This window comes from Pan paniscus, chromosome 20, assembly GCF_029289425.2.
Source record: "Pan paniscus chromosome 20, NHGRI_mPanPan1-v2.0_pri, whole genome shotgun sequence".
NCBI classification, from domain to species: Eukaryota; Metazoa; Chordata; class Mammalia; order Primates; family Hominidae; genus Pan; species Pan paniscus.
This window is the reverse complement of record NC_073269.2, coordinates 56,342,749-56,364,095: the sequence shown is the minus strand read 5'-3', so window position 1 is coordinate 56,364,095 and position 21,347 is coordinate 56,342,749. Positions and strand designations below refer to the sequence as shown.

At 50.3% G+C, this 21,347-nt stretch overlaps 1 protein-coding gene across 8 annotated transcripts in view; it reads right to left on the bottom strand.

Moving 5' to 3' along the window:
* The window catches only part of MYH14 (myosin heavy chain 14), a 104,173-nt gene that overhangs the window by 11,815 nt on the left and 71,011 nt on the right, over positions 1-21,347 (bottom strand). For all 8 annotated transcript variants that reach the window (XM_034946507.2, XM_057300577.2, XM_057300578.2 and 5 more), the window contains 12 exons: positions 20,547-20,759; positions 19,849-19,993; positions 18,456-18,662; positions 16,611-16,715; positions 16,369-16,521; positions 14,910-15,158; positions 10,038-10,250; positions 7,067-7,279; positions 5,670-5,831; positions 4,321-4,449; positions 3,209-3,297; positions 2,843-2,966 (listed from right to left, as the gene is read on the bottom strand). In XM_034946507.2, coding sequence (XP_034802398.2) covers positions 2,843-2,966; positions 3,209-3,297; positions 4,321-4,449; positions 5,670-5,831; positions 7,067-7,279; positions 10,038-10,250; positions 14,910-15,158; positions 16,369-16,521; positions 16,611-16,715; positions 18,456-18,662; positions 19,849-19,993; positions 20,547-20,759 — 2,002 coding nt within the window. The remainder of the gene's footprint in view (positions 1-2,842; positions 2,967-3,208; positions 3,298-4,320; positions 4,450-5,669; positions 5,832-7,066; positions 7,280-10,037; positions 10,251-14,909; positions 15,159-16,368; positions 16,522-16,610; positions 16,716-18,455; positions 18,663-19,848; positions 19,994-20,546; positions 20,760-21,347) is intronic.

The following is a 21,347-nucleotide window of genomic DNA, read 5'->3' as shown; positions in this document are numbered from 1 at the left end:
AAACAAACAAAAACAGAGAGAATACATTCCTGTTGCTTTAACCCACTGTGTTTGTGGCTTAAAGCACCCGGCTAATTTTTTTTTTTTGTAGAGACGGGGTCTTACTGGGTTGCTCCGGCTGGTCTCAAACTCCTGGGCTCAAGCAATCCTCCTGCCTTAGCCTTCCAAAGAGCTAGGATTACAGGTGTGAGCCACTGCGCCCAGCCAGCCCCAGTTTCTTTTAGAGGGAAACAGCATTTCCAGATCACAACGTGGACATAGGGATACTCATTGCTACTGGGTTCCCTGTTTCTAGGCCTTTTGGGTGGTCAGAGAGACTGGATCTGTATAAAATACATCACCAGTTCACGTGAATATGATGAAGTCAAATTGAGAACTACAGGTTTGCTTAGTTTTGTTTTTAAACTTTTTTTTTTTTTTTGAGACGAAGTCTCGCTCTGTCACCCAGGCTGGAGTGTAGTGGCACGATCTCAGATCACTGCAACCTCCGCCTCCTGGGTTCAAGCAATTCTCTGCCCTAGCCTCCCGAGCAGCTGGATTACAGGTGCTCGCCACCACGCCTGGCTAGTTTTTGTATTTTTAGTAGAGAAGGGGTTTCACCATGTTGGCCAGGCTGGTCTTGAACTCCTGACCTCATGATCTACCCACCTCAGCCTCCCAAAGTGCTAGGATTATAGGCATGAGCCACTGCGCCTGGCTTAAACTATTTTTTAAACATAATTTATCACTTTTCTTTTTGAGACAGGGTCTCACTATGTTGCCCAGGCTGGAGTGCAGTGGTGCAATTATGGCTCACTGCAGCTTCGACCTCCCTGGGCTCAGGTGATCCTCCCAACTCAGCCTCCTGGGTAGCTGGGACTATAGGTGTGCACCACCACACCTGGCTAATTTTTTAATTTTGTGTAGGGATGGAGTTTTGCCATGTCATCCAAGCTGGTCTTGAGCTCCTAGGCTAAAAGCAATCCACCAAAAGTGCTGGGATTCCAGGCGTGACCCACTGCGCCCCACTAAATGTAATTTCTTTTCTCTTTTTATTTCACATATTTTTTGTAGAGATGGGGTCTCACGGTGTTGCCCAGGCTGGTCTCAAACACCTGGGCTCAAGCGATCCTTCCACCTTGGCCTCCCAAAGTGCTGAGATTACAGGCATGAGCCACCATACCTGGCCTGTTTTTTTTGTTTTTTTTTTTGTTTTTTGTTTTGAGATGGAGTCTTGCTCTGTCGCCCAGGCTGGAGTGCAGTGGTGCGATCTCGGCTCACTGCAAGCTCTGCCTCCCGGGTTCACGCCATTCTCCTGCCTCAGCCTCCCGAGTAGCTGGGACTACAGGTACACGCCACCACGCCCGGCTAATTTTTTGTATTTTTAGTAGAGACGGGGTTTCACTGTGTTAGCCAGGATGGTCTTGATCTCCTGACCTCGTGATCTGCCCGCCTCGGCCTCCCAAAGTGCTGGGATTACAGGCGTGAGCCACCGCGCCCGGCCACACCTGGCCTGTTTTTTTTTTTTTTTTTTTAAACTTAATCTCTTCTCTAGGACAACTATATCAAGGTTCTTTGGTGCTGAGTACCCTGATGTCAAGGACGTAGTAGATGACATAGTATCCCATCTTTGATCATTTACTTTATCCCACATTATAAACTCAATGTCTCAGAAAAACAATGCTAATACTATCACCATCAATTAATTAAAGTAGGTTAAAACATTTTGCATATTTTCCCCATTCTCTCCATTTAAAAAGTAGTCTTACTACACATAACTGTTGAGCATATAATTATTACCTTTTTTTTTGAGACAGGGTCTCACTCTGTCATCCAGTCACCCAGGCTGGAGTGCAGTGACACAATCATAGCTCACTGCAGCCTCAATCTCCCAGGCTGAAGCGATCCTCCCTCCTCAGCCTCCCAGGTAGTTGGACTACAGGCATGCACCACTGCACCTGGCTAATTTTTAAATATTTTGTAGAGAAAATTGGAGAATCAGGAGAATCGCTTGAACCTGGGAGGCAGAGGTTGCAGTGAGCCGAGATCGCACCACTGCACTCCAGCTTGGGCAACAGAGGGAGACTCCACCTCAAAAAAAAAAAAAAAAAAAAAATTAGAAAAAAATTAATGAAGAATGCAGACATTGGTTTGTCCTTGGAAATCCCATCGCTCTGTTGTCTTCTTGGCAAACTCTTACACTTCCTTTAAGATCTCTCAAGGCATCACCTCCACCAGGAAGCCTTCTCTGATGGCCTCTATCCTCCAGGCTAGGTTGGTAGTCCCTTCTAGGTTCCCACAGTGCCCGTGTTTCCTCCATTTTCACTTGTATCTCTGTATTGGGATGGTCTATTTCCTCCTTTAGACTAAGACGTGTTTGAGGGCGGAGGCTTAGTATTATCCATCTCCAGGTCCCCAGCATAACCTGGAATAGGATCTGGGCCACCGGAATCCTCAGAAAATATTTATAAATAAATATGCAAAGGAAAACATGCTTTTCTCCCTCTGCTGAACTCCAACTTATGCTTTAAAACCCCCAGCCAAATGTCTCTTTTTCCAAATGTTTTCTTATGACTCCTGCAGAAAGTCTTTTCTCTCTCTCTACTAGGCCCAGGAGACTTCCATGATCACACTTGCTGGCCCATGTCTGTTTCCCCACATAATTCATCTTTGGATCTAGCCCTGAAGAAACCCCTCAGAAATACAAGTGAATCATGCCTTTCAACCCTTTTAAGAACTCCTATTCAACCTTCAAAACCCAACTCAAATATCCCCTTTCTATATTTGTTGAATAAGAGGACTGAAGGTTACGGTCCCAGGTCAATGGGGACTGAGGCTGGTGGGGGCGGTCAATCACGCTCACCTGCAGGAGCAGCTTGCGGTAGCGGTCATTGAGCAGCTCCGAGTTGCTCTGCTCCTCCTCCAGCTCTTCCTCCAACTGCCCCAGGCGCCCCTCCAGCTGACGCTTCTCCTCCAGAATGGCTGCCCTAGGGAGACAGGAAGGCATGGGGATGAAAGGACAGGATGGTCAGAGGAGGGTGCCTTGCCTCACACTACAGGACCCTGTGGTTAGCCCCACGCATCTCCCCAGCCTCACACCCCAGGGGCCCCGAGGTTAACCCCGCCCACCTCCCAGCTTCCTGTCCCAGAGCCCAGCCACCTCCAGCCTACCCCAGCTTCACCTCCTGCAGACGCAGTACCTCAGCCTTCAGACCCTTGGGGCACTTACTTGCTAAGGTTGCCATTGGCCACCTCATCTGCCATCTCATCCCGGTCCTGCTGGGCCTGCCGCCGAGCACGGTCCGAGGCGGCCAGTTCCTGTGATGACGGAGGGGCGGCCGGTGGGTGTGAGGAGAAGCAATCTGGGCACGGGTCTCACCCCTTTCTCTGTCCCTCACACCTCAAGTCTCTTGGCTTTTTTCTCATGCTGTCCCTGGGTAACCCTGGAATGAGCTTCAACCTACAGATGTCTCCTAAATCTGTCTCCTGAGCCCCTGACCTGTGCTCACCTCTTGCAGCCCAACCCCCAGGCCCCTCACCCTCTCCACCTTTTACTGCACACAGGTCCTCCTCTCAAACCTGCCTCTCCTCCAGGGTCCCCCAATCACTGGGCCAGACCCCCAGTGCTCTCCTCCCCTCCTCCAGCCCCCCTCACCATAGCCTTCTCCCTCCTGCCTTCTGACTGCCTTCTCCGTCCTCTGCATCCCCTTGGCCCTGGCTCAGGGTTCTCTCTCTCTTTCTCAATCTCTCTCTCTCTCCCCTCTCCCACTCCCCCTCCCACAGCCTTTGTGACTCCAATCTCCCCACTCCAGTTCAACTGCTACAGAGCTGACCCTGCCCATCCTCTGTTCTGGATCTTTCCATGGCTCCCTAGTGCCCTAAGACAAAATCCCTGCTCTTAGGCTGGCATTGCAGGCCACATGGTAAGCCACACCCACCTCCCGAGCCTTACACCCTGGGACCCTGTGGTCAGCCCCGCCCACCTCCCCGCTTCACATCCAGGGACCCTGTGGTTAGCCCCGCCCACCTTCCCAGCTTCACATCCAGGGACCCTGTGGTTAGCCCCGCCCACCTCCCCGCTTCACATCCAGGGACCCTGTGGTTAGCCCCGCCCACCTCCCCAGCTTCACACCCCAGGGACCCTGTGGTTAGCTCCGCCCACCTCCCCAGCTTCACATCCAGGGACCCTGTGGTTAGCCCCGCCCACTTCCCTAGGCTCACACCGAGGGACCCTGTGGTTAGCCCTGCCCACCTCCCCAGCCTCACACCCCAGGGACCTCGAGGTTAGCTTTGCCCACCTCCCAGCTTCCTGTCCCAGGGCCCAGCCTACCCCAGCCTCACCTCCTGCAGCCGCAGCACCTCAGCCTCCAGGCCCTTGAGGCGCTTTTCACTTTCCCGATTCTGGGAGAAGATCTCCTCCCGGGAGGTGCGTGTCTCCTCCACCTCCCGCCATAGCTCCTTCATCTGGGCCTGGGTGGAACGGAACAGGTAGATGGGCTCAGCCTGGCCACACAGCACAGGGAACTCCTCCGCCCCCTTGCCAGACCGACGGGGCTCCTCAGCTCCCGTGAACAAGCAGGGAACTCTCCGAACCCCGCAGACCTGGGCTCCTGTGTATAAAGCCACTTGCTGTGTGACCCTGAGCCAGCCTCTCGCACTCTGGTCCTCAAGGGAGGAGGTTGACCTGGCTGAGAACTAGAAGGCAGCTGGAAGCCTGATGGAGCCTGGCTTCAAGTTAGATAGACATGGGTTTGAATTACAACTTGGCCATATCCTTGCTGGGTGACTGTGAGCCAGCCACTGCCCCTCTCTGAGCCTCAGTTTGCCTACTGTTGATTTATTTATTTTATTTCTATCTTTACTTTTTTGAGACAGTCTCGCTCTGTCACCCAGGCTGGAGTGCAGTGGTGGGATCTCAACTCACTGCAACCACTGCCTCCCAGATTCAAGCAATTCTCCTGCCTCAGCCTCCTGAGTAGCTGAGACTACAGGTGCGTGCCACCATGCCTGGCTAATTTTTGTATTTTTAGTAGAAACGGGGTTTCACCATATTGGCCAGGCTGGTATTGAACTCCTGACCTCAGGTGATCTGCCCATCTTGGCCTCCCAAAGTGCTGGGATTACAGGTGTGAGCCACTGTGTCTGGCCAAAAAACCATATGGTATTTTCACTTCAAAAACAAAACCATGGGGGCGGGTGGATCACTTGAGGCCAACAGATCGAGACCAGCCTGGCCAACATGGCAAAACCTTGTCTCTACTAAAAATACAAAAATTATGGCGCACGCCTGTAATCCCAGCTACTCAGGAGGCTGAGGCTGGAGAACTGCTCGAACCTGGGAGGCGGAGGTTGCTGTGAGCTGAGATCACGTCACTGCACTCCAGCCTGGGTGACAGAATGAGACTGTCTCAAAAAAAAAAAACAAACCAACTGAACAAACAAACAAAGAAACAAACAAAAAAATGAGGAAATTTGACTTAAAAGTGCAGCATTTTAAATGAAAGAAATGTAAAATAGAAGAAGGAAGCCAGCCTCTGGGGCATGGATGTTTATAAAGGTGCTGACCCATGCGGATGCTGCCTGTGGGTTGAGAGCGAGGGGTCCGAGCTAGCCTTAGACCCTGGAGTGATGGTTGGGGCTTGAAGACACCAAAGCCTCCCCTCCCTGGCACAGCTCACGCCCGCTCTTACCTGCATCTTGCGAAGCTGCTTCACCGCCTCCTCCTTGCCCTGGCCGGCAGAGGCCATCTGAGCCTTCAGCTCCTCCAGCTCTCCCTCCAGCTTCTTGCGGGCAGCCACGGCCAGAGTGCGCTGCTTCCGCTCCTCATCCCGCTCCACCTCTGCATCTCTCAGCTGGAGAAGAGGTCAGGAGGGACCGGGTCAGGCACAGGAAGCCCAGCCTCCCTCTGTGTGCTAGGGACATGGATGTCTGCCCTGGAGCTCCTGCCCAGGCTGCAAGCCCCGTTCCTCTCACTCCCTGACTCTCCTTACTTGGTCCCCTCTCTATCCCTACTGCCCCAGCTCAGTCCCCCATCTCACCTAAGCCTCCTTTCTAGCCTCTCATCTCTCCCCTCCAGCCCATTCCAACACGTCTCCAGAGCTGATCCTGCTCATAGCCCTCCCATGGTTCCCCAGTGCCCCCAGGGCCAAGTCTTGGACACTCAGCCATGTCTAAGTCAAAGGGGCTAGTAGAGACAAAACCCCGCGGAGACCCCTGGCCTTAGGTCACCTGTTCACCTCTCTTCCCTGCCTCCCCAGCTTCTAGCACCCTCCACCCCAAGTCTGTTGCCTACATGGCTCCAGAGGGGTCTTTCTGACACCCAGAGCTTCCCCTGCCCCTCACCACCTAGTAGAGGGAAGACATGGGAAGTTCCTGGAGTGAACAAGTAATGAATGAACGATGCAGAGAGGGAGAGAGCAATGGAACAAACAAGGAAGCGAGGGAGCGATGACTGACTGGATTGGGGAGGGATGTGGATGGAGGGGAGGGCGGATGAGCAGGTCAGTGAGTCAGTGACTAAGTGAGTCAGCAGGGGGTGCTGAGGGGCTGGGGTTGGGTAAATAGGGGAGGGGTTGGGTTGGGGAGAGGAGATGGGTTGGAAGGGAGTCACTGGGTGGATGGAGCAGTAGTTGGACACAACGCTGGTTGGGGGAGAGGCTGTATGTGGGTGGTTAGGGTAGTTGAATAGATGGGGTGGCAGATGGATGGGTGAATGGTTTGTGTGGTGGATGGAGGATGTATGACTGGGTACAGCAACAGGTCAACAGGATATGTGTGTGGGTTAATGGGTCATGGCAGGTTAATGGGTTGGGGAATAGGAAGATGGTTTTGTGGGAGGAAGATGGTTTGGCTGGCACGAGACTGGCAGAAATACTGAGTGGCAGGCAGGTGGGGAGACACCGAGTGGCAGGTGGGTGGGGAGACACTGAGCGGTGGAAGGGTTGGGGAGATACTGAGTGGTCGGCGGGTGGAGGAGACAGAGTGGTGGGTGGGTCGGGGAGACCCCTTGCTGCCCTTCTTGCTGCCTGTACACACCATGGCATACCCCAGCTGGACTGGCACCCTGTGGCCTTCTGTGTGACAATACCTGCTTGGCCAGCTGCCTCCGCCTCTCTTCACCAGCCTCATCACGGCCCTGCAGGTCACGCTCATGCTGAGTCTTGAGAGCCTGCACAGTCACCTCCAGACGCAGCTTGGCATCCTCGGCCGCTGTCAGCTCATCCTCCAGTTCTGTCACCTGTGCTCGCAGATCATTGGCTGCCTGTTCTGCTACCCGGCAGGCTCGTTCCAGCTCATGCACCTGGTGGGGAGAGTAGCTGCTGGGTACCTGGGTCACTGAGGCAGAGGAGGTTAGGAGCCTAGCTAGAGTAGGGGAAGATTTGATGGAGGATGGGGAGGTGGCAAGTCAGTGTGCCCATCCTAGTTTGTTCATTCATCCATTCAAAATCTGCTGAGCGGCTCCTTCCTAGGTGTCTCATTCAGCATCATCCCAAAATGTATTTCATGAATAACTGATGCTTCATAATTCTATTATCTGAAGCCCTTCAGAGTCCAATACAAGCGTCTGTTAGGTCAGCTGACTCTCACTCATGGCGGATTATTCCCTCTGAGTTTTGTAATTTTGCACTGTGAGCTCACTCACTGGGAATTCATCTTTGGGAATCCTGTGCGAATGGGTTGAAGGCACGTAGCTCCAGGGTCATCAGTGCTGGTGTTTGCCAGACTCCCCAGGGTGTCACCGACCCACTATCTACTTCTATTGGGTTTTCTGTTTGGGAGGGTCCCTGATCTTTCAGGGAGGTATGAATTAAACCCCCAAATGCTGTGAAAATAGAGCTGGGCTTATGAATTTTCAGAGACTCCCCCTTCACCCCTCTCCTTACTTAACTGTCACCTCCTCAAGGAAGCCTCTCTTGACCCATCAGGGCCTCTCTGCTACCCATGCTCCTGGCACTGGGGCCCCTCTCCTACCTAGCCCTAGTCACAGTGGTCATTTGACATTTGCTTAGGTGGCTTTTTGTGCAACACCCGCCTCCCGCACTGAACTGTGAGTTCCACAGAGCAAGGCCTATGTCTGTGGATCGCCACTGTCCACATGATGTTCATTACAATTCTGGTCACTGACAGTATCTACTTTCGGTCCGTGGAATGGGCCCTCTAGCCTCCCTTCCTATTTGGTACTGGCCAATTTATTTTGTTTACTTGAAGGGATCAGACTTTCTCCCATCAACATCCTGTTTCCCACAAGGGCCTTTGGAGTCACTACAAATAACCTGACATTTTTCCCAAGGGACGGACCTTAAGGGCTCAAGTATGAGCTGGGTTTTAGCTCAATTATCCCTAGGGCTGCAGGCCAGGTCTGTGTCAGGGAGAGAGGGGTTCTCTCCAGGCCTGGCTAAAAGCAAAATCGGATCAACGTCTAAGTGCGTGGAGAAGATAAAGCCCTCACCCATTGGACTCCTAGAAGCACGTTGTTGGGAAAATAAAGAAATAAGGACGTCAAGACGGCATCTATTCAGGAGCTCAACAAATTCTGCCAGTGCCTCCCATCATTAGTGAGGGTGGCCTGTGTCCCTGGGTGTGATCCATAAATGTATTTAGAGGATGAATGAAGGAAGGATGGAGTGGAGGATGTGGCGGGTCATTTTGACCATTCAGAAGGCTGGGACACTGGCTGGGTGAGGGGAGCCTGGGAGAAGCCTTGGGGCACCACCCTACAGGCCCTGGAGGGATATACGAGTTAAGGGAAGACAGAGGCTTGGTGGGAGAGTCTGTGTGTGCTCAGTGGAATTGGTGGCAGGCAAAGTGGGAGTCCTCACACTGTGTGTGTGTGTGTGCGTGTGTGTGTGTGTGTGTGTTATGTATGTATGCACGCACCTAGTCATGTCTGGGGAGTGGTTCTCAGGCTGTGTGTTGTAGTAAATTCTCTTCGTGTTCTCTCTCTGAGTATTCGTACATATGTGTGGTGAGTAGTTTTCTCATGCTGTATGTGTACATATGCACATGAATATGTGTATTTAATGTATTTAATGGAAAATTCTCAGTGAGGTGCAATGGCTCATTGTAATCCCAATGCTTAGGGAGGCTGAAGTGGGAGGATTGTTTGAGCCTAGGAGTTCAGGACCAGCCTGGGCAACACAGCAAGACCCCATCTCCACAAAAAATGTAAAAAACAGCCAGGTATGGTGGAATGCACCTGTAGTCTCTGCTACTCGGGAGACTGAGGCAGGAGGACTGCTTGAGCCTAGGAGACTGAGGTTGCAATGTGCCATGATTGCACCCCTGCCCTCCAGCCTGGGCAACAGAGCAAGACCCTATCTCAAAAATAAAACAAAACAAAAAACAAACAAAAACAAGTTAATAGAAGATTCTCCTTACATCCCGTGTACACAAATGTGAGCATGTGTGCTTTGTGAGCAGCTCTTGTATTCTGTGTGTGAACACATGTGCTGGATGGAAGATTCTCCTCACGTTCTGTGAATGTCTACATGAAGACCTGCCTCTGGTGAATGGCTCTCCTTACTTTCTATGCGTGTGCATTAGCACAGTGTTTGGTGGAGATTCTCTTCACGCTGTGTGTGTGTATATGGACGCAAATGTTTGCTGAACAGTCCTCCTCTTGTTCTTTTTTTTTTTTGAGACAGTCTCGCTCTGTCACCCAGGCTGGAGTGCAGTGGAATGATCTCGGCTCACTGAAACCTCTCCCTCCTGAATTCAAGCGATTCTCCTGCTTCAGCCTCCCAAGTAGCTGGGGTTACAGGCATGTGCCACCATGCCTGGCTAATTTTTGTATTTTTAGTAGAGACAGGGTTTCACCACGTTGGCCAGGCTGGTCTCGAGCTCCTGACCTCAGGTGATCCGCCCACCTTGGCCTCCCAAAGTGCTGGAGTGCTGGGATTATAGAAGTGAGCCACCATGCCCAGCCCTCTTGTTCTGTTTGTGCATGAATATATGACTTTGATGGCTGGTTGTTTTTCATGTTCTATGTGTGAAAGCATACATGCATGTACGTGTCTCCCCTCACCCAGTGTGTCCCGGGGAGCGGGGGCCCTGCTCACGCTCTTGCCGACGTCATCCTTGCTGCTCAGCAGTGCCTCCAGCTCAGCCCGCAGGGCCCGGTTCTGCCGCTCCAGCTCCTCACGTGCCTCCTGCTCCTCCTCCAGTGCCCGTGTCAGTGACAGGGCCCGAGCCTCACGCTCCCGGCCCTCTGCCTCGGCCCGCTCACGTTCCTCCACTGCCCGAAGTACAGCTGCCTTCTCCTCTGCCAGAAGCTTCCAGTTTGAGGGAGATGGGGTAGGGGGAAATAGATTAGCTGAAAGGAGTGTACAAGGGAACAGGAAGAGGGAGCAGCCAGGAACAGAGAAAGAGAGAGAAAGAGACAGACAAAGGCAGAGACACAAGAGGGAGGTAGAGGGATTAAAGTTGCAACCGTGTCCCAAACCAGCTTAATTCCTGAATGGATCAAACTGATCAGTCCCTAACTCTATATGTTCAACAGAAGAAAGGGTATTCCTTCCTCTTAAGAGTGGCAGTAGAAAAAATACATATATATATATTTTTAAATGGACTTCAACCTTTACTGTTTTTTTTTAAGACACAGTAATTGGCAAATAAACTTATAAAACATGCAAAAAAGAAAAGAGAACAGAACTCATAGTTAAGAGAAAAATCAGTCCATACAAATAGACCAACAGATGACCTACATATTAGAATGTGCACACAAGGACTTCATGATAAGTTTCAGAATGAGACAGATACAATGGGTGAAGAGGCAGTTATTTGAGGAGGGATTTGAAACTGTAAAATAGAACCACATAGAAATGCCAGAACTGAAAAATGAAATATCTGAAATAAAAAAGTCATTGGATGAAATTAGTAGCCGACTGGACACATCAGGAGAATCAGTAAACTTGAAAGCAGGTCAATAGAAACTATCCAAACAGAGCAAAGAAAGAAAGAAGATTGTAACAGAAATTAATGGAACTTTAACAACCTGCAAAAAGTACCAAGCAGTCATACATACAAGCATTTGGAGTCCTAGAAGGGTAAAGAAAAAGTAAAGAAAGAAGTAAAACTGCCTTTGTTCACAGAAAACATGATCATCTATGTAGAAAATCCAACAAAATATATAAAAACTATATTAGCACTAATAAGTGAGTTTAGCCAAGATTGTAGGATACAAGATCAATATACAAAAATCTATTGTTTCTATATACTAGCAATCAAAAATGGAAATGAAAGCAACATCACTTAAAATAGCCATAAAACCATGAAATACTTAGAAATACATCTGGCAGCAGATGTGAAAGATGTACATTGAAAACTAAAAAACATTTCTAAGGTATTTCAATGGACATATATACCCTCTTCCTCGGTGAGAAAACTCAATATTGTTATGATGTCAATTCTTCCAAAACCGTTGTATAGATTCAACACAGTTCCAAATCGGAAGGCTTTTTGTTTTGGGGTAGAAATTGACAAACTGATTCTAAAATACATATGGGAATGCAAAGGAACTAGAAGAGGCAAAATAACTTCAAATAAGGAGAAAAGGCTGGTGCAGTGGCTTATGCTTGTAATTCCAGCATTTTGGGAGGCTGAGGCGGGCAGATCGCCTGAAGTCAGGAGTTCGAGACCACCTGGCCAACATGGTGAAACCCCGTCTCTACTAAAAATACAAAAATTAGCCAGGTGTGGTGGCACACACCTGTAATCCAAGCCACTCGGGAGGCTGAGGTGGGAGAATTGCTTGAACCCGGGAAGCAGAAGTTGCAGCAAGCCAAGATCACGCCACTGCACTCCAGCCTGGGCAAAAAAAAAAAAAAAAAAAAAAAAAAAGAAGAAGAAGAAAAAGAAGGAGGAGAAGAAGAAGAAGAAAAATGATTTTCAATAGATATGCAAAAACAAGTCAGTGGAGAGCAGTGTTGGAATACTTGGATATTTATATTCACAAAAATTAACATGGAGCCATGATAGCATCATATATAAAAATTAACTCAGAATAAATCACAGACCTAAATGTAAACTTGAAACTGGAAGACTGCCAGAAAAAAAAAAACAGGATAGGCTGGGTGCAGTGGCTCATGCCCGTAATCCCAGCACTTTTGGAGGCCGAGGCAGGTAGATCACAAGGTCAGGAGTTTGAGACTAGCCTGGCCAACATAGTGAAACCCTGTCTCTACTAAAAATAAAAAATAAAATAAAATAAATAAAAATAAAAAAATTAGCCGGGTGTGGCGGCATGTGCCTGTAATCCCAGCTACTTGGGAGGCTGAGACAGGAGGAATCGTTTGACCCCAGGAGGCAGAGGTTACAGTAAGCCAAGATCATGCCACTGCACTCCAGCCCGGGCAACAGTGCAAGACTCCGTCTCAAAAAACAAAAACAAAAACAAAACAAACAAACAAAAAGAAAACAAGAAAAAAACCGGGATAAAACCTTTGTGACCTTGAGTTAGGCAAAAATTTCTTATACACAATACTAAAAGCACAATCCATAAAACAACAAATTGATAAATTGGACAAAATTAAAAACTTCTGTTCTTTGAAAGACTCTTAACAGAATGGAAAGAAAAGCCACAGACTGGACAAAAATATTTGCAAAGCATATATCTAATAAAGAACTTGCATTTAGAATATATAAATAACTTTATTTTCTTTTTTTTGTTTGTTTGTTTTTTTGTTTGTTTGTTTGTTTGTTTGAGACAGAGTTTCACTCTTGTTGCCCAGGCTGGAGTGCAATGGCATGATCTCGGCTCACCACAACCTCCGCCTCCCAGGTTCAAGCGATTCTCCTGCCTCAGCCTCCCAAGTAGCTGGGATTACAGGCATGCACCACCATGCCTACCTAATTTTGTATTTTTAGTAGAGACGGGGTTTCTCCATGTTGGTCAGGCTGGTCTCAAACTCCCAACCTCAGGTGATCCGCCTGCCTTGGCCTCCCAAAGTGCTGGGATTACCAGGCATGAGCCACCGTGCCCGGCCCATAAAGAATTTTCAAAATTCAATAATAGTAAAACAAACAACCTAATTAACAAATATGCAAAAGATCTGAACAGAAGCTTCAGCAAATAAGATATATGGATGGCAAATAAGCATATGAAAAGATGCTCAACGTCACTGGTCATTAGGGAAATGTTAATTAAAACCACCTTTGAGAAAGACTAAGGTTTTATCCATAACTGGAAAAAAACTGCAAAAAAACCCAAATGTTCATCAAAAGGTTAATGAATATCAAAATGTGGCTGATCTATACCACAGGAATAATATTCAGCAGCAAAAATACATTATTGATACATTGAATACATTATTGATATGCAAAAATATGGATGGATCTCAGAATAATTATTTTGAGGCTGGGTGCGGTAGCTTACTCCTGTAATCCCAGCACTTCGGGAGGCTGAGGTGGGTGGATCACTTGAAGCCAGGAGTTCGAGACCAGCCTTGCCAAAATGGTGAAACCTCGTCTCTATTAAAAACACAAAAATTAGCCAGGCATGGTGGTGCACACCTGTAATCCCAGCTACTTGGGAGGCTGAGGCACGAAAATCGCTTGAACCCGAGAGGTGGAGGTTGCAGTGAGCTGAGATCGTGCCACTGCACTCTAGCCTTGGTGACACAGCGAGACTCTGTCTCAAAAAAAAAAAAATTATTTTGAGTAAAATAAGCCCATCCCAAAAGAGATTTATGTGAAAATAATTTATATAAAATTCCAGAAGATGCCAAAAATAATAAAGCTTCAATGACCTGTGGAAGAGTATTATAATCAAATCATATGTATTTGGAGTCCAAGAAGAAGGGGAAGGAGAGAGAGTGGGAGATAAAAATATTTGAAGAAATAATGGCTGAAATTTTCCACATTTGAACAAAAACATCAACCCACAGCTACAGGAAGCACAGTGAATCTAAAGCAGGATAAATACAAAAAACCCACAGCTGGGCGTATCACAGTCAAACCACTAAGAACCAAACATAAAGAGAGAAATCGTAAGTCAGCTAGAAAAACATATTGCACCACCTACAGGGAAATGACAATTTTTAAAAAATTTTTTTAATTTTTAATTTTTTTTTTGAGATGGAGTCTTGCTCTGTCACCCAGGCCGGAGTGCAGTGGCACGATCTTGGCTCACTGCAACCTCCGCCTTTCCAGTTCAAGTGATTCTCCTGCCTCAGCCTCCCGAGTAGCTGGGATTACAGGCGCACACCGCCACGCCCAGCTAATTTTTTTGTATTTTAGTAGAGACGGGGTTTCACTGTGTTGCCCATGCTGGTCGTGAACTCCAGAGCTCAGGCAATCCGCCCGCCTTGGCCTCCCAAAGTGCTGGGATTACAGGCATGAGCCACAGGGCCCAGCCTCACACTGCATTTTCTAAATGAATAAAATAAAGCACAGAGAGGTTGAGCAATTTGCCCAAGCCACACAGCCATCAAGAGGCCGAATTGGGATCTGAACCTCAGGATTGCCTGATCTGAACTCTCTAAGGTTCTGTGATTTTTATTTCATCCTCAGGCTGCCAGATGCTTGGTATTATTGCCATTTTCCAGACGGGCGAACTGAAGCTGAGATGGAAAAAGCAACTTGCCTGAGGTACCCCGTGAATCAGCAGAAGTGAGATGAGTTATTTGATTTAATTCTCATAAGCAACCTCTGGGGTACTGAAGGTATTCGTATATTTTGTCATCCAAAAACCAGGGCAGCTCTGAAGGTAAAAGTGGGTGCTAGGAGGAATTATGCTGTGGCAAGAGGCATGAATCAGGACAGAGGGATGTCCTATTTTACAGAGGCCCAGAGCAAAGAAGGGTCTTGCTTCCTGGTCCACTACAACTGCCTAGTTGAGCCGTGACAGCACGGATTACTGGTTCCTCACAACGACCAGGGGAAGCGTAGATGGACTTGCTGATTCCCCGGCTGGGTGAACTGAGGTGCCCCACCTGGTCAAACTTGCGCTGCTTCTTCTCCAGGGTGCTCACAAGCTGCCGCTGCTGCTCCAGGTCCATGGTGGCGTCGTCCAGCTCCTGCTGCAGCCGGCGGCGGCCCCGCTCCAGCCGATCCACGGTCTCTGTCTTTTCTGCCAGGCGCTGGGTCAGGGCCTCGGCCTCCCGGGCTGCCCGGCGCCGTGCCTCCTCCCCTGCCTCCAGTGCCCCTGCCTCCTCCTCCTGGCGCCGCCGCCACTCGGAAAGCTGAGGGGAGGAGAGAGAGGGTGGTTGGTGGTCACGGCCATGAGTGACCAAGGTGTAAGCTGGTGGTGCTCCATTTCCAGGATGAAGAGACTGAGGCCTGAAGAGGGAAAGGGGTCACTCTGCTGGGCTCTTCTGCCTCTGAGTGGTGTGAAGTTGTGAATACTATGAGCCCTAGTTCTTCCAGGGAATTAAAATTACTCCCTCCAAGATGCAGAGGTGAATCAGACCTGGAGTCTTTCCTGGGGAGCCCCTCGGCTGCTGGGGGAGACACAGAGTCACAGCCAGGGTGATAGGGGTTAAGGTAGCAGTATGGGAGCTATGGAGGTCCACAGGAAGTGCTCAGAATCTGTTTAGAACATTCAGGAGAAACTTCCTGAAGGAGGAGCATTTGAGATGGGTCTTGAAGTATGCATAGAAGTCTGCCAGTTGAAGGATATCTGCAGGCATGTACCATCACTCATTCATTCAATAGGCATTTCTCAAAGCCTACCATACATCAGGCCCTATATCAGGCTGTGCTACAGACCTGGATCTAACTCTGATGGGATTCTAGTTTGAAGGGGCTCTCAGTCTGGTGGGGAGACTCATGGGCAGAGACAGTCCCAGCCCAAGGTGACTGGAGTTGGGACAGAGGAGAAAGAGAAGACGGGTCAGGAAACTTCCCACAGGGGAGCCTAATGCTAAGTCTGGAAAAATAAAAGGTTTTTTTCAAATAAAATAGGAAAGCAGAGATAGAGATGAAAACAGCTAAAGGCAGAGGAAGGACCAGAGATTGCAGGGCCTCAATGCCTGACTGAGAGGCATGGACTTTGTCTAGGAGTACTGGGGAGGCGTGGGAGAGCTGTGAGCAGAGGAGGGACAGGGTCAGCTCCAGGTAAAGAAAGAAGCTTCTGGGGCTGTGCAGGGGATGAGCTGTTAGGGGAGGGGCTGGAGGCCCAGAGGCCAAGAGGAGGATCTAGATGGGAGAGGACGGCACTGGAGCTGGGGCTGAGCTGGAGCTGGGACAAGGGATGAGGCTGAGAGTCAGGGGTCAGGACAGCCAGGGCTGGGCATGGGCTGTGGGGGGTAAGGGGGAGTCAGAGATGAGAAAGGCACCCATGGGTCTGGCCTATGAGAAGGTGGGCAGCGTGGCCATCCCTGAGCTGGGGAACCCAGGAGGAGCAGTGAGGGGGGCTGTGCCTCCCTGAAGGTCTTACGTAGGGCTGCTCACCTGGGCCTGGGCAGTCTGCAGTTCATGGCCCGCCCGTTCCCTGGCAGCTGCCTCCTCCTCCAGCTGCTCACGCAGCCCAGCTGCCTCAGCCTCCATGGCTCGCACCCGGGACCCCAAGGCCAATTTCGCCCTGGTCTCCTCCTGCAGCAGCTCCTGTAAATGGAGGAGACGGCAATGTCAGGTGTGGCTGGGAGGACAAGGAGGGGAGGGTGACAGTGGAGCCGAAGGGCAGGCAGGGTCACCTGGGCATCGTGCAGCTGGGCTTCTGTGCTGCTCAGCTCCTTGCTAAGACGGATGGTTTTGGACTCAGCCTCGTTCAGCGCCCCAGACACATTCTCCAGTTCAGCCTGCAGGGAAGGGATGGGAATGAAGCCCTCCAATCGTGGCTTCCACCCAGTGACCCCATCTGCCTCAACTCTCTACCACACTGGCGGGAATGTGAAATGTTACAGCTGCCGTGGAAAACAGTCTGGCAGATCCACAGATGCTTAAACATAGGGTTCCCACATGACCCAACAATTCCGCTCCTAGGTGCATACCCAAAAGAAATGAAGACATAGGCCTATGCAGAAACTCGTACCGGAATGTTCTTAGTGGCATTACTCACCATCGCCAAGAGGCGGGAACAGCCCCAATGTCCATCAATAAACGAATGGATAAACAAATGTGGAATAGCCATACAACGGGCATTATTCGGCAATAGAAAGGTATATGGATCTATTGCATGCTATTGTTTTTTGGGGTTTTTTTGAGACAGAGTTTCACTCTTGTTGTCCAGGCTAGAGCGCAATGGTGCAATCTCGGCTCACTGCAACCTCCGCATCCCAGGTGCAAGTGATTCTCCTGCCTTAGCCTCCCAAGTAGCTAGGATTACAGGCATGTGCCACCACACCCGGCTAATTTTGTATTTTTAGTAGAGACGAAGTTTCACCATGTTGGTCAGGCAGCTGGTCTTGAAATCCTGACCTCAGGTGACCCACCCACCTCCGCTGCCAAAGTGCTGGGATTACAGGCATGAGCCACTGCACCCAGCTGGTGTTTTAAAAATTAAAAAATAAAAAAGGAATTATGCTACAAGCTGCAACACAGATGAATCTTGAAACCGTTATGTTAAGTAAAAGAAGGCAGCCACAAAGGCCACCCATATATAGTAGGATTCCATTTATATAAGATCTCCAGAATGGGAGATCAGTAAAGACAGAAAGGAGATTAGTGGTTCCCTGGGTGGGGTGGGGGAGAAGTGGGGGATGATAGCTAAAGGGTATAGGATTTCTTTTTGGGATAATGAAAATGGTCCAAAATTAGATTATGGTGATGGCCATACCACTCTGTGAATATACCAAAATCCATTGAATTGCACACCTTAAATGAGTGAATTATTATTATTATTATTTGAGATAGAGTTTCACTCTCGTTGCCCAGGCTGGAATGCAATGGCGCGATCTCAGCTCATCACAACCTCTGCCTCCCGGGTTCAAGTGATTCTCCTGCCTCAGCCTCTTGAGTAGCTGGGATTACAGGCATGCGCCACCACGCCCGGCTAATTTTGTATTTTTTTTTTTTTAGTAGAGACGGGGTTTCTCCATGTTGGTCAGGCTGGTCTCGAACTTCCGACTTCAGGTGATCTGCCCGCCTCGGCCTCCCAAAGTACTGGGTATTATTATTATTATTTTGAGACAGGATCTCACTTTGTTGCTCAGGCTAGAGTGCAGTGGCACAATCATAGCTCATTGCAGCCTCGAGCTCCCAGGCTCAAGGGATCCTCCTTCCTCAGTCCCCTGAGTAGCTGGGACTACAGGCACATGCCAGCATACCTGGCTAATTAAAAAATTTTTTTTTCTGAAGATGGGGTCTCACTATGTTGCCCAGGCTGGTCTTGAACTCCTGGGCTCAAGCAATCCTCCTGCCTTGGCCTCTCAAGTGCTAGAATTACAGACATAAGCCACTGTGCCCAGACTTGTACATGATTATGTTGGAAGAGCCAAACGAGACAATTGGTTTGATATGGACCAAATAGAAGCCCAGAGAGGGCAGGCATGTCACCAAGGTCACACAGCAGAAACCCCTGCCCTGGCCACCCCACTTACCTGGGCTCGCTGCAGCTTCTCAGCAGCCTCTGCTCGTGCCCTCTCCCCATCACCAGCCCGGCCCTGCACCTCCTGCAGCTGTGACTCCAGGCGGCGCCTCCGCTGCTCACCCTCCTGACGTGCAGTCTGCAGGCTGCTCAGTTCTGCCCGCAGCTCGGACACCTCAGCCTCCAGGGCCAGCCGGGTCTTCTCCCATGCACCTTTGCCCTGGTGTGGGAAGGAGATGAGCAAAGATCTATGAGGCCTTTCCTGGACCAGGCCAGGCACATTCCCGTCTCAGGGCTTTTGCACTGGCTGTTCCCTCTGCCTGGAACACACTTCTCCCAGTGAACAAATAGCTCACCCCTCACTCCCAATTTTTTTTTTTTTTTTTGAGACAGTGCTTCACTCTTGTTGCCCAAGCTGGAGTGCAAAGGCACGATCTCTGCTCACTGCAACCTCCGCCTCCCAGGTTCAAGTGATTCTCCTGTCTCAGCCTCCCAAGTAGCTAGGATTACAGGCGCCCACCACCACGCCCGGCTAATTTTTTGTGTTTTTAGTAGAGATGGGGTTTTGCCATGTTGGCCAGGCTGGTCTTGAACTCCTGACCTCAGGTGATCCACCCACCTCAGCCTCCCAAAGTGCTGGGATTACAGCCATGAGCCACCACGTCTGGCCCATTTTTGTTTGTTTGTTTGTTTGTTTTTTGAGACAGAGTCTTGCTGTGTCACCCAGGCTGGAGTGGAATGGTACAATCTTGGCTCACTGCAACCTCTGCTTCTTGGGTTCAAGTGATTCTCCTGCCTCAGCCTCTCAAGTAGCTGGGACTATAGGCGTGTGTGCCACCACGCCCAGCTAGTTTTTGTATTTTTAGTAGAGATGGGGTTTCACCATGTTGCCCAGGCTGGTCTCGAACTCCTGGCCTCAAGTGATCTGCCTGCCTCAGCCTCCCAAAGTTACAGGCATGAGCCACCATGCCCGGCCACTCCCTCAGTTTTTTACCCTGATGTCACCTTCTCGCAGAATACCTCCACAGCCTCTCTACTTAAAAACTCACCCGCCTTAGAATTCTGATCCCTTTTTCCTGTTCATTATGGCCCCATAGCACTTATCACCCCAATATAAACTGAAAATGTTTATATTGTTTACTCTCTGCCTCTCTCACTAAAAGGAAAGCTCCACAAGGGAAGGCAGTGCTGGTTGTTGGGTTCATGGCTGGTTCCCCAGCAATGCTCCTGGAACATAGTCCACACCCCATTAATGCTTGCTGAATGAAAGATGCACATGAATGCGTGAGGAAAGGGGCCCAGGGAGATGAGCTGGCCTAGAACCAGCCAGCGGTACCTCCTCCAACCCCGCGTCCTGCCCTGCCCTCCCCGTGGCCCCTCTGCCCTGTCCCCCTGCCCCAACCCACCCTCCGGGCCTGCTCCAGCTGCTCCGCCAGCTCCCCCAGGGCCTGGCCGTGGCGCTGCCTCAGCTCCTGCACTGCCGCTTCGTGGATGCGAGTCTCCTCCTCCAGAGTCTTCTTCAGCTCCGTCACCTCCTGTTCCCTCTTGGACCTTTATTGGGGGAAAGGAGAGAGGAAGGGAATTTCAGAGCAGAGGAAGGCAGGGGCTTTGGGGGAGCTGGTTGTTTCTCCTTTTCATGTTTCCTTAAAATATGAGGGCCTCATGTTATGCTCCCCAGGAGATCTGGGTGGTGATGCTGTGGAAGGAGTGTGACTTTAAGGGTGAACTCCTATTCACCTTTCAAAACCCTTTTCCAAAAGGCCCTTCCTCAGGAAAGTCTTCCTGGATCTCCCATAGACTTGATTTAGGGGTCTTCACTTATCACCCACAGTGCCCCGTGTTACTCCGCTAAAGCACCCCTTGTTCTGGGTTGAGATTGTCTTTGCCTGAATCTGCCTCCCCTGAGACTGGAAGTTCCCAAGGGTAACACCTGGGTCCGACCCATCTCTGTCCCCAGCTTGACCCAGGCCGGACCTAGAGCCGGTGGTTCATGAACAACTGTACAATAAGTAAGCCTCTGTATAGACAGAGACTTTGCACCTAAGTCCTTCCCCCAGCCCTGTACGTGCACAGGCTGTGACAGCGGCCTGCCACCGGGCCTCACCGGAGCTCCTGCTGTGCGTTGGTGGAGTCCAGCGTGTCCTCCAGCTCGCCCCGCAGCGCCTCCAGCTCCTCGCCCAGGTCCCGGCGCTGCTTCTCCGCCTTGGTCCTGGCCACACGCTCAGACTCCAGGTCCTCCTGGGCCTCGGCCAGGGCTGCTTGAGCCTCCCGCAGGGATTTCAGCAGCTGGGCCCGGGCCCCACCCTCGTCTTCTGCCCTGGGGGTGACAAGAACCATGGAGTTGGTACAGGGGCAGGCAAGGGCGAAGCAATGATTTCTGGGGACTGAGAGGCTGGATGTGGGCTTTGGGAGTGGCCAGTCCCAGGTTAGAATCCTCTCTCTGCCACTGGGCACTTGGCTCCAGTACTAACTTAAGTTTTCTGAGACAGGGTCTCGCTCTGCTGCCCATGCTGGAGTGCAGTGCTGTAGTCACGGCTCACTGCAGCCTCAAATTCCTGGGCTCAAGTGATCCTCCTACCACAGCATCCCGTGTAGCTGAGACCACAGGTGCGGTCCACTATGCCTGGCTAATTTTTTTTCCCCAAAGAGACAGGGTCTGCCTATGTTGCCTAGGGCTGGTCTCGAACTCCTGGCCTCAAGTCATCCTCCCACCTCGGCCTTACAAAGTGCTGGGATTGCAGGAGTGAGCCACTTCGCCCAGCCTGACTCATTTCGAACCTCAGTTTTCTTAGCTGTAAAGTGGGAATGACAGCAACAGTAATCATAGGAGACACTTAGTAAGTTCCTGCCTCATGCCAGTGCTTTACTTGTATCACCGCATTTAACGTTCCTGCCAAATGAGGAA